The following is a 15,738-nucleotide window of genomic DNA, read 5'->3' on the forward strand; positions in this document are numbered from 1 at the left end:
TTCCGGCAATTTTCCCATTGACGTTGTTGTTTTTATATGGGGGGAGGAGGACTGATGGATTAGGAAAACCCTCAAGAATCCAAAGATTCTGAAAAACTATTTCTGTGCAAAGAATACTGATTACTACACTGGCAAGTATTGTTCTAGCTTTGTTTTGTCCGTTTTTGTTGCCATCTTGTTGCTTAAAATGACAGAAATTGAGCCCAAAAGTCCAATCATCATCAATGGCAAAGGACAACCAGGTGCCAGTACATGATTGGAAGCCAATCCCATAGCAAGGGAGAGGGTAATTATTCATCATCATCATAACTATAGTAGTAACAATTCACTTGATATCCTGCACAACAGAGGTTGAGGACATTAGGACCAGGGGCCAGATTCAGTCCTCCATCCCTCTCTAGTCAGTTCTTATGACTCTCCATAGGCACCACCCCTCACCAGCTCTGTGCCTTCCTTGACTGCATTTGGCTTGTCTACATCCTCAACTGAAGAAAAGCCTAGGTCTTTCCACTTTGAGAGCCAGTGTGGTGAAGTGGTTAAGAGCGGTAGTCTCCTAATCTGGGGAACCGGGTTCGCGTCCCCGCTCCTCCACATGCAGCTGCTGGGTGACCTTGGGCCAGTCACACTTCCTTGAAGTCTCTCAGCCCCACTCACCTCACAGAGTGTTTGTTGTGGGGGAGGAAGGGAAAGGAGAATGTTAGCCGCTTTGAGACTCCTTAAAGGGAGTGAAAGGCGGGATATCAAATCCAAACTCTTCTTCTTCTTCTTCACTTTCACTTCTTTTATTTCTTCTGTCCCTCTGTTGCATTGTTACTCTTACCCCCTCCCTTCTACTCAAAATGTACATTACAGTGGTACCTCAGGTTACATACGCTTCAGGTTACATACGCTTCAGGTTACAGACTCCGCTAACCCAGAAATAGTGCTTCAGGTTAAGAACTTTGCTTCAGGATGAGAACAGAAATTGTGCTCCGGTGGCGCGGCAGCAGCAGAAGGCCCCATTAGCTAAAGTGGTGCTTCAGGTTAAGAACAGTTTCAGGTTAAGTACGGACCTCCGGAACAAATTAAGTACTTAACCCGAGGTACCACTGTATAATCTGTCCACGGAAGGGTACACAGTTCATCTCCACTGCTCAGATTTCAGGAGACAGTTTGAAGGCACATGTAATATGGCAACTTTGCTGAAGTGAAGCAGGTCACATCTGTACCTAGCCGGGTGGCTGCCTGGAAACACAATTATCTCATGAAAAAAGAGAGATGCAATGCACTGAAGTTTTTTAATAAAGTTATTCGGCAAGACACAATCTACATTAAACTGGCATCATATATGGTTGTGGCAGAACCTTGCATACAAAATACTGAACACACACACACACACACACACACACACACACAAAACCAACCTATAACTGAAAGGTGTACCAATTTATGGGATTATTTACAAGTGTGAACCCATGAGTGAAAGGTGTGGGGTGCGAAGTCATGAGTAAAAAGGAGGGAGACATGCCTTCATGGAATACCAGCAACTGATATTCAGAATAATCACTGTCTCCAATCATGTCTCCAATTATTTTATTTGTCTTGAATCTTCCAGCATTCAGCTTCATTGGATGTCTATGAATTCCAGTGTTAGGAGAGAAAGAGAAAAACTTTTCCTAGCCACTTTCTCCATGCCACGCATAATTTTATAAATGTCTAGTTGGCATCCATCTGTCTCAGGAGAAAATGGAAGAATGTACCTTTGGGAGTGACGTCAAACCATCCAGTGCCTACTAAGGCTGTAGAGGTTGATATGGGAGAGACATGTTTTGTTGCAGCTGGGGCAGATGAAGGCTTCCGGTTGTGTTGATGTAGGTGTACCATGGCATTTATTCTTTCTGCTCTCCTCCCAGCGGTCATCCCTCCTCTGGTCACTGCTGTGGCCAGATGACCTGTCTCCAGTCACTGTGATAATCTGCAAGGGATTCCCACAGAGTGGGATTAATGTTGCCAGCTTTCGCGTCACATTTGCAGGCATCTTTGTAACACAGAGTTCATCTGCCATCAGGCCTGGTGCTTGAAGACAGCTCCCCGTGGAGCACGTCCTTGGGGACCCTCCCACCTTCCATTTTGTGGACATGACCAAGCCAGCGCAGACGGGAGTGCAAACATAACATGGGCTTGCAAGAGCTCATCTTTGTGTGAGACTCTGCCCTGCCACGCAATGCCCAAAAGCTTTCTGACGCAGTGCATGTTACAGGCGTTGAGGTGTGGCTCTCGGAGGGTATTTAAGTTGCCCATCATTCACTTCCATAAAGCAATGTGCTCAACACACAAGCCTGATAGACCTTCATCTTGATATTAGTCAGTAGCATCACCTTTTAAATGCATTATTATTTACTGACTTTATGGGTTGCTTTCTCTTGCCAAAGGCGACTCAAAGTCATTTAACAACAACAAACAAACAAACAAACAAACCACCCTGAAATAAACAAAACCCGCACATACCTATATTAAAAAAAATAAATACGGGGGGGGGGCAATTTGATTTTTAAGGGGGGCAACTTGGAAGCTTGTTTAGACCAAGTTAATGGCCTTTTAGGCTTCCTCCACGTGAATAGGAGTTCACTTTTTGAATAATAAGAATTAATTGTCACAGGGTGGGGAGGCATCAGGATTTTAGAGATGTTTAGGTGGGGCATGGCCAAAAGAAGATTGGGAACCACTGCTCTAAACTAAAAATAAAGTCCACAATGCTGCAACTTTTCCTCGTAGGGGAGTCCCTCCCTCCCACCCCCGCTGGATCATCTCGGGTGTCCTTTTTTTCCTAAACCTTTCCCCAGCCCTACAATATCTTTTCCGAGGCGAGGCGACCAGAACCCTACGCGCAGCTTCGCAGGTCCTCTGAACTGGCCGTTTCCCTTCCAGTTCCTTCCCTCCCGATCTCTGGCATGGAAAGAGACTCTCTTCCTCTTCCCAGTCCTTAAGACGCGCTTCTTTCTGTCCTGCTCCTTCCTTCTCCGGCGTTGCGGCCCGCCTCCCCCCCCCCCGGCTCCGGAGCGGCAGGGGGCGCCGTCCTCTGCCGGCCCCTCGGCGGAAGGCAGCGTCGCGGCGGAGAGGCGGCTGGGAGGCCAGAGGGCAGCGGGGCGGGCCCTGCTTCGCTGCTTCCCAGGCGTCGGCGCTGCCCGGCCGCGGCCGGCCGAGGGGTGCGGCGATGGGGATGTGCTTGCCCTGCATGGGGGGAGCCGCCGACGACGTGGTGGAGACGCCCGACCCGGTAAGCGCGGGGAGTCCGTCTCCCTCCCCCTCCGAGCCCCCTTTCGCCATTAAGGGCCAACCCAGATGCAGATCCATCCCAAACACAGAGAAGTCTCGCCATTCAGTAGTAGCGAAACATTTCTCCCCCTCGTTTTTCTTAGGGGGAAGCGAAGCGCCTTCCTTCCACCTGCGCGTCGCTTCTTCTAGTGATCTCGTTTCCCCTCCCTTCCCGGGTTGGGTAAAGCGCAAAGCGTGGCTAGCAGATCTCTTCCAACTCCTGGGGGCGCAAGCTTTAAAGACCTACTTGGAAGGAAGCCCCGCCTAGGGCCAGGTCAACGGCTGGAGGATCGCAAGCCTTAGAAGTTAGCCAGGGACACACCCTTAAGGACTAGCAGCTTGGAATAAAATCCTATCGCGCTCAATAGAGTGTCTTGTTACGTGCTTTTGCCTTCACGCGTTGATAGAGTTGGAACAATCGTGCGCTCAAAAGGGTCACCAGGTTGATCCAGGTACAGGCACAGAGGAATAGCAGCGAGTGAGTTTGGTGGTGGTGTTTTTTAAGCCTCAAAAGGAGAACAGAACTCTGGAGTGTACAAGCCCTGCTGGAAAAAGAGCACCTACTTTGCTGTTAGTGAGAATAAGAGAGAGAGATTACACGTTCTGTTGGATGCATAGTTCAAGGATATTTGAAATATTTATAAGTGTACGAAGTGCAGTTGTCTAATTGCTCTGTAAATGCTTTTGCTGGTATGAGAACGGGGGGGGGGGGGGACGTAATCGTAATAGCTAGCCCAAGACGGTGTAGTTGCTTAGAAGCAAACCCCACAATCTCCAGAGGGGCTTACTCTGATGTAAGCATGCATAGGATTGCAACTTGATTGTTTTTTCGCAGAAAAAATAAATAGCATTTTTTTATTTTAAAAAACCCAGACGACATTTTTTATAACAACATACCTTATTTAATAGCACACAAGCTACAGGTAAACTTGATAGTTTGTAGAACAGTAAAATCCAAAAAGTTTGTGTTCTGAAGTCCATAGTTATCACTGGCAGCTTGATTTCCTGGGATTACATCTAGACCAATTGATTTCTTGATATTACAGCAATATCAGTATCTTCCCTCCATGGTATCAAATTGAGGTTTTAATTTATTTTTACATGATGTGCAATAATACATTTGTTTATTCCAAACATCTCTGTTCCACTCTAGATTTAAAATAACAATGATGATCTGAATTGAAACATCAAATATGCACTATAAAATACCAAAAATAAAACATTACAGGTGAATATCATACATAAAATACACATTTAAAGTAGTATAATTGACAGGTGAATAAAACACACCCCCCCCCTCAAAAAACCTATTTGGTTTATGTATTGGGCCAGGGAGGATTCTAAGCACATTTAGCTGAGCATAGTTAGAAATCCTCCCATCAGACCTGCCTGCTCAATGTGGTTGCAGGCAGAGCAGCTGGGATAGTTTGTTTGTTTGTTTTACAAGTGTATAAACTGCTTCACAGCCTGAAACAGTGTATGAGATTAAAAAAGAGATAAAATACAGGCTCTGAAAATGCTAAGACCATTTCAACACCATGTACAATTAATAATCCATAAATGGCTGGGTCGTACCTCAGGGAAAGCCTTCCTAAATAAAAATGCATCCAGTAGCCACCTAAACATCAATATGCTTGATGCCTATCTAAATTTCAGCTGGTAATTGATTCCACAGGGTTGAATGCTCAGGGTCTGGTTTCTAGTAAAGTGGTACCTCAGCTTACAAACACCTCGGGTTACAAACACTTTTGAGTTACAGACTCCGCTAACTCGGAAGTAGTACCTCAGTTTGAGAACTTTACCTCAGGATGAGAACAGAAATCGAACAGCGGCAGCGGGAGGGCCCATTAGCTAAAGTGGTACCTCAGGTTAAGGACGGTTTCAGGTTAAGAACAGACCTCTGGAACGAATTAAGTTTGTAACCAGAGGTACCACTGTATAAGCTAATCACACCTCTGGGGCATTCAGTATTCTCAGCAGTGCCTCATCTGAGGAGCACAGTTACCAGGCAGTGGTGGTGAGTGGTCCCTTGGATAACTTCTTGGTCCCAAGTGGCTGAGGGCTTTAAATGTTAAAAGCAAAACCTTGAATGGTGCCCAGTAGCATAGAGGCAGCCAGTGCAGTTCTTTCAGCAGAGGCGTGTACACGATGTTGACAGGATACCCTAATCAGCAACTTAAGTGCTACGTTCTGCCTGTTTATGGCCAAGGGAAATGGCTACATGGAGCCTGGTCCACCATGTACAGTACTTGTGATATGCTATGGTATGTGGTTGACTGGGGGGTGGGGTATCAGAAGTACTCCCCCTCCCAATTTTTCCCAGGAATCCTGACCACTGTCTTGAGCAGTGGGAGTTGAATTGCTAGAAAGGGTTCAATTTTTATAATTTCCGAAGTGGCAGCTATTGTAAAGTAGTGCATAGGGTGTGACTAGGCTCGAGGAAACCTTTCTTCAAATCCCCTGTCAGCCACAAAGTTTCCTGGGTGACCTTGAGCCAGTCTCTTGTCTCAAGGTCACCCTTTTAGTGCTGCTGTGAGGGTGAAATGCAGGGTGTGAGGAAATCCTTGAAAACACACTGGAGCTACCTCACTGAAAAAGGGGGGTTGAAATGGATAGCACCTGGAAGGCCAAAAGCTCCCCTCCCTGTGTTGAAATCTTTCTCATACTCACACACATGTTGTGTCTCCAAAATAATGTTCTGGAGAGGATTTACCTCCCCTTAGCTCACACCTCAGTGACAGACCCCAGGCTACTGCTCCAACCACTTCTCATTCAGCAGCACACAGAGATTAAATCCGTCTTGTCTATCTCTCTCTCTGTCTGTCTCCCAGCATTGGTTTAGTTTGATTTCCCCTTCTCCTACCCTCAGGTCCTTCATGTTCCATCTTTTACTTTGCTGCTGGACCGGACTGCTCACTTGGTCACTCACTCACTGTTGTTAGGCTGGAGCACAAACATCCACACCCTCTCATTCTCATACCCCTTTACACTGCTGAACTGAATTGGCAGGCCCTCTCTTACCCAAACAAGTGTGCATGTAAATGGGCTAGGAGCAAAGGAACCCGGTGTACACTGAATCAGACCGTTGGTCCATCTAGCCCAGTGTTGTCAATTTTGACTGGCACAGCTCTCCAGGGTTTTAGGCAGGAGACTTGCCCAGCTCAACATGGAGATGAAGATTTCAGGGTTTGAACCCGAGATCTTCTGCATACAATGCTTCTGCCCCTGAGGTTCAGGAAATGAATACCACCTCACTGTTTGTCTTCTTCTTTCTTCCCACCAATGCATAGTCAGATATTGGGGTAAGTAGAACCCCAGTATTATTCCACCCTGAAATGTGCCCCCCCCCGTAGCCTCCCTTGGTTGCACTTTTGCCTAACGATGAGGCACTTGGACATCTCATTGTCGACTAGGAAATTGAAAGGCTTATATGCAGTCGCAGGCAGAACTGGCAACTTTGGCTCGAGTTCCCAACAACTGGGAATAATTTACCGCGTTGCAAAGACTGATGGGAAGTCCAATTTCCTCCTCAGTAAAGTTGGTGTGAAATAACTTCTTAAACCGCTCTTTTTTTATATCCTTTTTGCAGGAGCTGAAAAGAAGACAACTCGCAGAAGCTGCAGAAAAAAGGCAGATGGAGGTAACCTGCTGTTTGGCACAGAGATTGACTCAGATACTTCCTTATTGAGTGAATGTGAACAATAGATAAATGGTTGTTTTCTGGAAATTGCATCAGAGCCATTCCTGAGCTGCACTGGAGTATAGGCTTCACAATTAATATTTTTGGAATTAATATCCAGTAATAGTTTCTAGGTATCATATGCATAGTAAAAGGCTGCAGGGAGGACACCAGTATGTGCTTCTAGATATTTGGCTATCATAAATAACTCTAGTCTCCCAAACTTTTCGGGCAGCAACAGGATTGCTTTTCTGAAGAGTTTCAAGAGGAGATGGTTGGGCAGAGCAAGGCACAGGCCTTCATCTTCCTTGCCTCTTTTTTTCCTTTCTGCGGAAGGATGCCTTTGGACCCATGAAGAGCTCAGAGGATTCTGAATCAAGGAATGTCCAGGGATTCTACGTGGCCCATGGATGCCATGCTGGGTACCCCAGTTGTCTACGTGGACAACTGTGCTTCCCTGCGCTCTGGCACTCTGTGTGCCAGAAGCGGTTTAGTCATGCTGGCCACATGACCCAGAAAGCTGTCTGTGGACAAACGCCAGCTCCCTCAGCCTGAAGGGAGATGAGTGCCACATCCCATAGTCACCTTTGACTGGGCTTAACCGTCCAGGGGTCCTTTACCTTTACCTTACATGAATTTAATATCCACTGAATTTGAGATTTATGTAAAAGAGCAGCCTTGTGCATACCTGTAATTCATTTAGGAAAGAAAAAGAATGGAAAAGGTATTTGATGTGATTGTTGTATTGATTTTTATATATTAAAAAAACCCTAGATTGTGATTCTTGTATCCCATTGTTCCTTTCTAAAGTCTGCTTCTCGGGGTATAAAGAACCCATCTTCTGTGGAGGAAAGGAAAAGGAAACAGGAGGAAATGGAAAAACGCCTTGAATCAGGCCCTGGACCAGGCGGCGGCGGACTGAGAGTAATTATGCATAAGATTAAACGCTGTAATTTCTTCTTCCCCACCCCACTTTTTAAAGTAATTATTGAGAGTGAGTTGAGTGATTGCCTTCTTCTTGCAGACAACTGTGTCTTGTAAAGTGCTTTGTTGCTGTTGAGGCATTTGGCACAGGGAATCCAAATCCCTTTGACGTTTTGCTTCACGCGTAGCAATTTTATTGAACAACTGAAAACTATTTTTCAGAATAGGAGTGCGATGGAGTCTTATGACATTGAAAAGCGAAAACGTTAAATTGAGTAAATAATTTTAAAAATATTTTAAATTTAAAGAATTTATAAACCATCCACTCTTTGATAATGTCATGAGGTGTACAAAGAAAAAAAGTTAAAAATGAATATATTAAATCCATCTGTAAAACCAGCAGGGATAATATCCAGTAGTGCTACAAAACTGGTTGAATTGTAAGTTACTTAAGCAGGCACCAGAAAGAACAAATTGTTGTCACCATGCTCATTTCCAGAGGGCGTGTATTCCAGAATCTGGGTGCCACCACACTTAAAGCTCTGTGGCAGGTATTATTTATATGAAAATCCAAGGTGTGTGGCAGCCACAAGTGGCCTCACTTGATGACCTAGGGGTTTGAGTGGAATGCTATGGAACAGAATTGTATTTCCTAGGAGTATACACAAGCATTTGTTGTGCATTCCTGGTGGTCCAAAATTATTGCTAAAGGTGTCCAATGAAAGCCAAATACAAAAGAAATAATCAATGCATAATCTAAATGTGGCCTCTCATGAGCAGATGAACTGGATTCACAAAATGTAAGCCTATTCCTATGTATAATAAAACCCTTGATCTTGATAAAGATCCCTTGATAAAACAAGGCTGTGAATTTATATCCCCTCTTCACCTTCTTATGTTTTTCCCCCCATCCTAGTGGCAAGTTGGATAACTCCAAGGGCAGCTCCTGGAGGGAAGAAGACATCCTACTGCCAAGACCTTGCCAGTTCTTGCAACTGAATGGCACTTGTTCAGTGTCTGGTTTTTGCCATTGTTTGCCTCTGAAGATGCAGCAGGACTTTGCCACCATAGCAGGGCAGGGGAAAGATGTGCACTAAGGATATTGTCAAGTGAAAGCTTCACAATGCACAGCAGAGGTGGCCAAAATCAACAGTCCTCTACTAGTTCCGTTGCCATGTTCTAGAGTTTTGCATGTCTTAACATATTTGAGGGGCCTGAAGAGACACGTATATAATAAATGAAAATTTCCTGCCTTGATTCTTACGGAAATCCATTCTGCTTTTTACAGTGTGCCCAGATACTTAACTCTGTCCTTTTCTCCCCTTGTGTCACACTTGTAAGATTTAAGTCACAGTCCTTAAATCTTAACGTGAGAGTTAGTATTTTGAGGATAGAAGCTTTGGTGCCTTTTAAGGGTGAACTCATATATTTAAGAGAAATGTCACCATGAGGTAAGAAATTGTGTCTTATTCTTAAAAATGCTAACTCTGGGAGGGCAGTGGGCAATATTTATGGGATTTATTTTGCTCTCTCTCATATTTCTTTCTACAGCACTGAGAGTATGTGATTGTGAATCACTTAAAATACAATTAAACCAAAAAGGTTTTGCCTGCCTGCAGTTGTCCCTAAGTTGGTAATGATGCCTGCCATGTCAACTGGGTAGACAGTACAATGCCTTGACATGTTCTGCGTTCTGGCTATTTCTTTATTTTTAAATTAGTATTCTGAAACAAATATAGGGAATATTCATGCAGTCTCTTTGAGGAAAACTAAGGGATGAAATCAGCTTATGGGGGAGATGGTTTCGCCTTTACTTTTTGTGCTTAAAATTAAGTTGGTGGTTTCTTGCATGCTCCCAAAGCATATTTGGCTTTTAAAGAAAAATCTCTCAGTAAAAAGTGTACAAAACAAAATCTAAACTATATGCAATCTGTGTGTGTGTGTGTAAATAAAGTGCCCAAATGAACTTCCTCTAACTTAAACGGGTTATTTAACTTTTCCCATCACACAGCATTGTTATAGGTAGTGCTGATTTTCAAAGAGCAGATGAATCCCTGCAATAAAATACCCCATTAAAATGGAATGAAATTAAGTTAGAAGGAATGTGCAGTTTTAAAACCTCTCAACATTCTGCTGAGTTAAGCTTCTACTAAAGAAAGTATGTTTCTTGTTTTCTAGCCCACATAATGTCTGCAGCCTTTCCCCTAAAGGTCAAACTCTGTCTTGAATTTCATAAGCTATGCTGTATTTATAACTAAAACTGTCCAAGTGCTTTAACAAGTTAACTGAGAATGGGGTGTTTTCCCTTCCTTTGGCACAAAATAACACAGGTTTGGGTTGGGAGTGATGCATTTGGCCCAGTTTTGAGAGAAAAGTTGTGGGTTACGGCAATTTCCCTTTCACTCATTAGCTTTACACGGTGTATCATGTAGTATCTGCCAGGAGAGAGTCCAGCATCTGTCTTCATATTTGTTCACGTAATGTCAAGTGCAGAAAGTCTGGCCACGTTGTAAAATACCGATACCTCAAACATAATTATGGGCATTTGTGTTGCACTCATACTGTACTTACTGCTTTTTCCTGCTGTAACACCAATGGAATAACACTTACGACATTTAGATTCCCAGTAATACAGAGCATCCTTTAAGAGGATGATGCTAAGAAAAGTTATTATTAAAGTGCCAATTTGGGAATTACGTTGACTGTGCTTCTTTTATTACTTCTGTTGAGCTCCTAAAAAGGGGGTCCGTGTTGGATTGAGAGCATTCCATTGTCAGCACTTTCTACATTAATTGGTGCGAAACCACTGTGTTCTTTCAATGCATACAATAGGTGTGTGAGGTCTCAGCCCCTTACTGGCTGAACTTTTTATAGTTCTCTGGCTATTATAGTTGCCATACTTCAAAGGTCTGTGTACTTTTGAATTTCAGAGCTTTGAATAATGTGGATTTTGTGTTTGAGGAAAGGAGTGCGTTATTTTATGTGGCAAGTCATGGTGTTGTAGAAAGGTACTGGAATTTTATTTGTGTTACGAGTTGTGCTGTTTGCTTATATTTGCCAGAAATACTACAGAAGGATTTAATACAGAATTATCTTTGAAACACATTTTTAGGAGCCAAGTGTCTTTAATTTCACTAAGAGCAAGACTGTGAATTACAGCTTTATATCCTGTTACATATTTGTTCTGATCACTCTCCTCTCCAAAGGTGACTTGAGACTTAGGAGTAGATACAGTCCTTCGTACCCCATTTGCTATTGCAGAGGCAAGGTGTCTGCCTCTTCTTGTTTGTGTGCAACCCAACAAGCTGATTGAGGAGCCTCACACACCCAAAAACAGGTTGTTAGTACTTTGAGAGCAGATAGCCTCTATCCAGAAGCTTTTTGCCGGTGAGGATCTTGTTCCCACTGTCCTGAAAACTTGAGCACGTAGACAAACCATGTCCTTTCCATATTTTTTGGAATGAGCAAGTTCCACCAAAATCGAAGGGATTTTGAAATAATTTATAAAAAGATCTTAGGTTCTTGTCAAATATGTCAAATTTGATATCAAAAGGATATTGGCTGCAGGTAGAGTCCTTGATGCAATGCCCCTGGAGCGTTACCAGGTATATGATGACACTACATAGGAACAGAGGTTACACACATGCTTGTCTTCTGAGGTCTGATGCCTTCTACTGAGATTTTCCATTTTGTGTGCACAAAGCATTGAAAAGATCAAGGCAATGCCAGCCTACATGGAACCTCCAAGTTGTGTAGGCTTCTTATTTGGATTGAGACTATGATGGTCAAAAGATCCATTCCGTCAGCAGCTCACGGAAAGTGACTGTTCTTATAGCTACAGATTAGGATTACTTCTAGGTAAATCTATACTGTAAACTGCCTCATGAGCCCTGGTATATAAAATAAATAGGTAATGCTCATGGAAAGTGTTTAGCCCCCAAAACACTGCAAAATCTGACTAGGTTTAGGTCAGTCTCTACTTGTGAGATCAATACGTTGCAATGAACCACTGAGAGTTTGTTTTTTTAAAAGTATCTGTTTATTTCTAATGCACCATGTGATTTCAGCTCAAATTTATACAGTCATCATTCAAATACTCCTCGAACAATGATTCTTCTAGGAAAGGCACAAAAGTTGTCAAGTATAGACAAAAGAAAATTAGCAAAACCAATAAACCAAAACCTTAGCATTCCTATATATCACGGAGATGTGTAACATAACCACTCCCCAACATTTATCTACAGAGAATGCATGTAGTATTTTCATATTTTATTCAATATGCTCAAAAACATAACTAAATCCAGCGGCAGAGAATATCCCACCATCACACAGTGGGACAATGGTCTATAACTGCCTATACATTTCTATAACCACCTAAAGCTATACTGTTACCCTTCAAGCACAACAGCCAGGAAGAGCTAATCTAAAGGCAAATACCAAGCACCCAAACAGCAGATACATGGGAGTACTACTGGTGATTGCATTCGCATGTCAAGTTTGAAAGTTTCAGAACGGAGGGGGAAGCTGTACACCTTCATATGTTGGGTTCTCGATTCCCACTAGGCCTGGCTAGTGGTCAAGGTTGATGGGAGTTGTAGTCCAATGACACCAGGGGGGCTATAGGCTTCCTATACTTGGGGAAGAATGATTGTCAGGAATCATTCCTATGTCAAAAAGATATATAGATTTTCTTTAGCACTTACTATGAAAAACAAATCTGAATGGACTTACACTTTTAGCTGTAACTTAAAGCTATGAAACAAGCTCGTGAGTCTTACCATTCCAAAATGTTGGCCAATCTGAAGCTCTTTAGCTCTTTATACTAAAGGCATGTGGTCCTCCAGATATTGTTGGACTCCAACTTTCATCAGTCCCAGCCAGCATGGCCAAGGGTCAAGGATAATGGGAGTTTTAGTCCCAATAACATTTGGAGGATACAGGTTCCCCATCCCTGTTATAATTCCAAGGCACTCTTCTCTATCATTGTCAAGGCCAGCTTTAGCCTTTCTGTTGTCCAGATGTAAATATGGTTACTGTCTTTCGATCCACCTAATGCATACCTCTGATGCAGTCACTTGAGAGAGCTCGCTTTGCAGCAGCATCACTGGTTTAGAGAGTACAGGGTGAGGGGAATGGGGGATCCCAGGTGGCATTTGACTTGTAGTCCAACAGCGCATTGCCATCTCGTCAATATCTGGTGTTATATGCAGCTTAGGAACCAAAAGCATACATGAACCATATTGAAACATCTTAAAACATTATAGCAGGGGAGGAGAAAAATACTCTTAATGTAGCTTTCAATAGCACACATGCATGCATTCTATGGAGGCTGCTCTTTTGTTTTCAAACCTATAGATGCTTGCTGCTTGTTTCTTTCACCAGTTGGGAAAGGCTGTATATTAAGACAATATACAGGCATTTCCCACCAGTTATCTACCTTCTTATGCAGTAAACACCCTGGCACAGCAGCTGCTGATAGGCCTAGAGCTATGTGATGCAAGTATGGCATTCTCTTGCCTGTAAGAGTATCCAATTCATTGCAGGGGGGTGGGGGTTGATGAAGTGCACAGAAGAATGCATTAAAAAAAACTACCAGGTCTCATCTATGAATGAGGCAGCCTGTAAACAGAGGAGTTCACAGTGTGTGTCAGAACAGGGAAAGCTGCCTTATATCTATCTGGCCCAGCAGTGTCTACTCTGACTGGCAATATATCTCCAAGGTCTCAGACAGAGGTCTTTCTCATCTGCTACCCAGCTTTTTACTTTTTTCTAACTGGAGGTGAACCTGGAGCTTTTTGGATGCCAATAATGAGGTTAACCACAGAGCTCTGAATTAGGGCAAATAATTGAGAATCATAGATGTTTTCCGTACAAATATATCACATTTTGTTACTTTAATGTGACTCATAAGTCATTCTAAGAATACATTCATAGAGTAATAATTTGGCTAAAAATATATGTCTGTTTTTTAAAAATCAGATTGTAGTAATTAACCTATCGAGGGTAACTTGCTATAAAAAGGAACAGCACTAGAAATAAATAGTTCTACAGTTCAACAACCCACAAAATGGGTTGCCATTTCCAGTCTGCATGTAATTTTCAGGAGTCCTTTTAAAGCACCAACTAATGTAACTACACTTGAGAAAATAGCATGGGCCTACATATACAGAGTCCCGAATGAACATTTCACTTAATCTCCTTTTTGGTTTTGTAATGGGCAGAAACAACCAAGTAGCTGTCTGGGTTCATATCCTTGATGGTCGGAGACTTGTTCTGGATCGGGGATGTTTTCCCATCCACTCTGGAGATCTGCAACATTCGGCACGGGTCGTGTTTCAGCAAATACCCGGCAAACGTCTCCCAGCCGCCTCCTACGCGAACCATCACATGCTTGTTGTGCAGCATCTGAATTTGCAAAAGAAAAGAGGGAGAGGGGGGAAATAACTCCTGAAATTCATGTTTGCGAATGACAAGTTTTTTCCTGAAAACACTCAAAGCCCAGTTCACTGTAATCCTGTTGAAATCACTGGGAGTAACGGCTCAGCCCTAAACACTTTCAATGGTATTGCAGAAACTGCAGGGGAGGCAATCAAAGCTTTGCCACAGCATACATCTGCTCATGGGTGCAATGCAAGGTTGCATTTGGGCCCCGCTATTTAATATCTCCCTAAATGATGTAGTTTAGAGCTTTCCTCTCCTCTTCCCTGCCTGCCCAAACTGGTAATGAACAAAAATTTATACTGCTGCTTTATTTAGACAATATGGCTCTTATTTCATTATCCCAAGTAGGTACAAGATTACTTTCCATATTCAGAGCATATTGCAAGCAGGATAGATCGTATATTAATTACAATAAGACCAAAGTAGTGGTGGTTGCCCAAAGGCATAAGTGCCATGAATGGGTCCTGGATAGTCGTTTCATTAAACATTGTCACGCATTCAACTACTCAGGGCATCGTGGGTTTTTTGTGAAAAATACTCCCTGGCCCACTCATTTTAAGGCAATTTAAATTTCATCTGCCTCTTTATTGAGAGCTAGAAAGGCATATTACTGTAGTAAAGGTCATTGTTTCTTAAAACATATTTATTTTAAAAAACTGCTGAAACCGTATCATGCTTCTTACATGTTCACGGTACTTATAGTAGGGGTGAACTGGATATAATCCAAAATAAATATCCATGTGTGCTACTTAAAGAGTCGCACAGAGTACACATGATGCATAACTTGGAATTGATGTAGGTCTCCCTTCTCTAGAAGCATACATTCACAATTCTATACCAAAAAAAACCCTCTTGCTAATACCACACCAACATTAGCAAAACTGTGTTTTTTGACCTGCAAAATAGGAAGTCCTGGGCATCATGCTGTAACAGTATGATATTGCATTGCCCCATTTCCCCTATAATACCATCTCCAGGGGCGTAGCTAGCTGCTCCAGGACCTGGAGCAGCTCCAAACCTTGTTGACTGCTAAGGGCATTTTTTAATCTAAATGGTCTGAGAAACCTTCCCATTTTTAATTTTGATAATTTGTATTCTCAGCAACCCTTAACAAACTACAATGCCCAGAATTCTTTGAGTGAAAAAAAATGTGCATTGGAGGAATAGTGTGTATGCAGCCTATGTTTTGGGTTGGGTATAATGACGGAATCTCAAAAAGTGTATCATTTGCCACTGCAAACATACCAGGTTGAATGGAAGGTGAAAAGGAGTCTTTCTGTCTCTTTCTCTCTGTGTCTCCTCTCTGCCTTTTCTTGCTTTCTTCACCACAATTGAATTCCCTTTATAACTACTAACTATGAGAGAATGCTCCAGCACAGGTGGATGTGACAGAAGAGCTC

General features: G+C 42.9%; 2 protein-coding genes across 2 annotated transcripts in view; one reads left to right on the top strand and one right to left on the bottom strand.

Annotated features, from left to right (window-relative positions):
• The first annotated feature begins 3,077 nt into the window (after nucleotides 1-3,077).
• On the top strand, nucleotides 3,078-10,593 carry SVIP (small VCP interacting protein). Its single transcript, XM_083448073.1, has 4 exons — nucleotides 3,078-3,256; nucleotides 6,884-6,934; nucleotides 7,784-7,897; nucleotides 8,814-10,593. Exons 1-4 carry the CDS (start codon nucleotides 3,194-3,196, stop codon nucleotides 8,826-8,828), a joined length of 243 nt encoding a protein of 80 aa, XP_083304199.1. The 5' UTR covers nucleotides 3,078-3,193; the 3' UTR covers nucleotides 8,829-10,593.
• A 1,320-nt stretch (nucleotides 10,594-11,913) lies between these two features.
• The window catches only part of GAS2 (growth arrest specific 2), a 113,539-nt gene continuing 109,714 nt past the window's right edge, over nucleotides 11,914-15,738 (bottom strand). Inside the window, 1 exon segment of the mRNA XM_083455245.1 lies at nucleotides 11,914-14,302. Within this exon segment, the coding sequence (XP_083311371.1) occupies nucleotides 14,084-14,302 (219 nt within the window). The 3' untranslated portion in view covers nucleotides 11,914-14,083.

The sequence above is a fragment of the Podarcis tiliguerta genome, assembly GCF_965153285.1.
Source record: "Podarcis tiliguerta genome assembly, chromosome: 1".
Taxonomy (NCBI): domain Eukaryota; kingdom Metazoa; phylum Chordata; class Lepidosauria; order Squamata; family Lacertidae; genus Podarcis; species Podarcis tiliguerta.

What these genes read in the sequence shown, in the direction of transcription:
- SVIP (XM_083448073.1), top strand. Translation starts at nt 3,194, where the DNA reads ATGGGGATGTGCTTGCCCTGCATGGGGGGAGCCGCCGACGACGTGGTG. An exon ending in TGGTGGAGACGCCCGACCCG is followed by an intron (nt 3,257 to 6,883) that starts GTAAGCGCGGGG and finishes TCCTTTTTGCAG; the next exon opens with GAGCTGAAAAGAAGACAACT. An exon ending in CAGAAAAAAGGCAGATGGAG is followed by an intron (nt 6,935 to 7,783) that starts GTAACCTGCTGT and finishes TCCTTTCTAAAG; the next exon opens with TCTGCTTCTCGGGGTATAAA.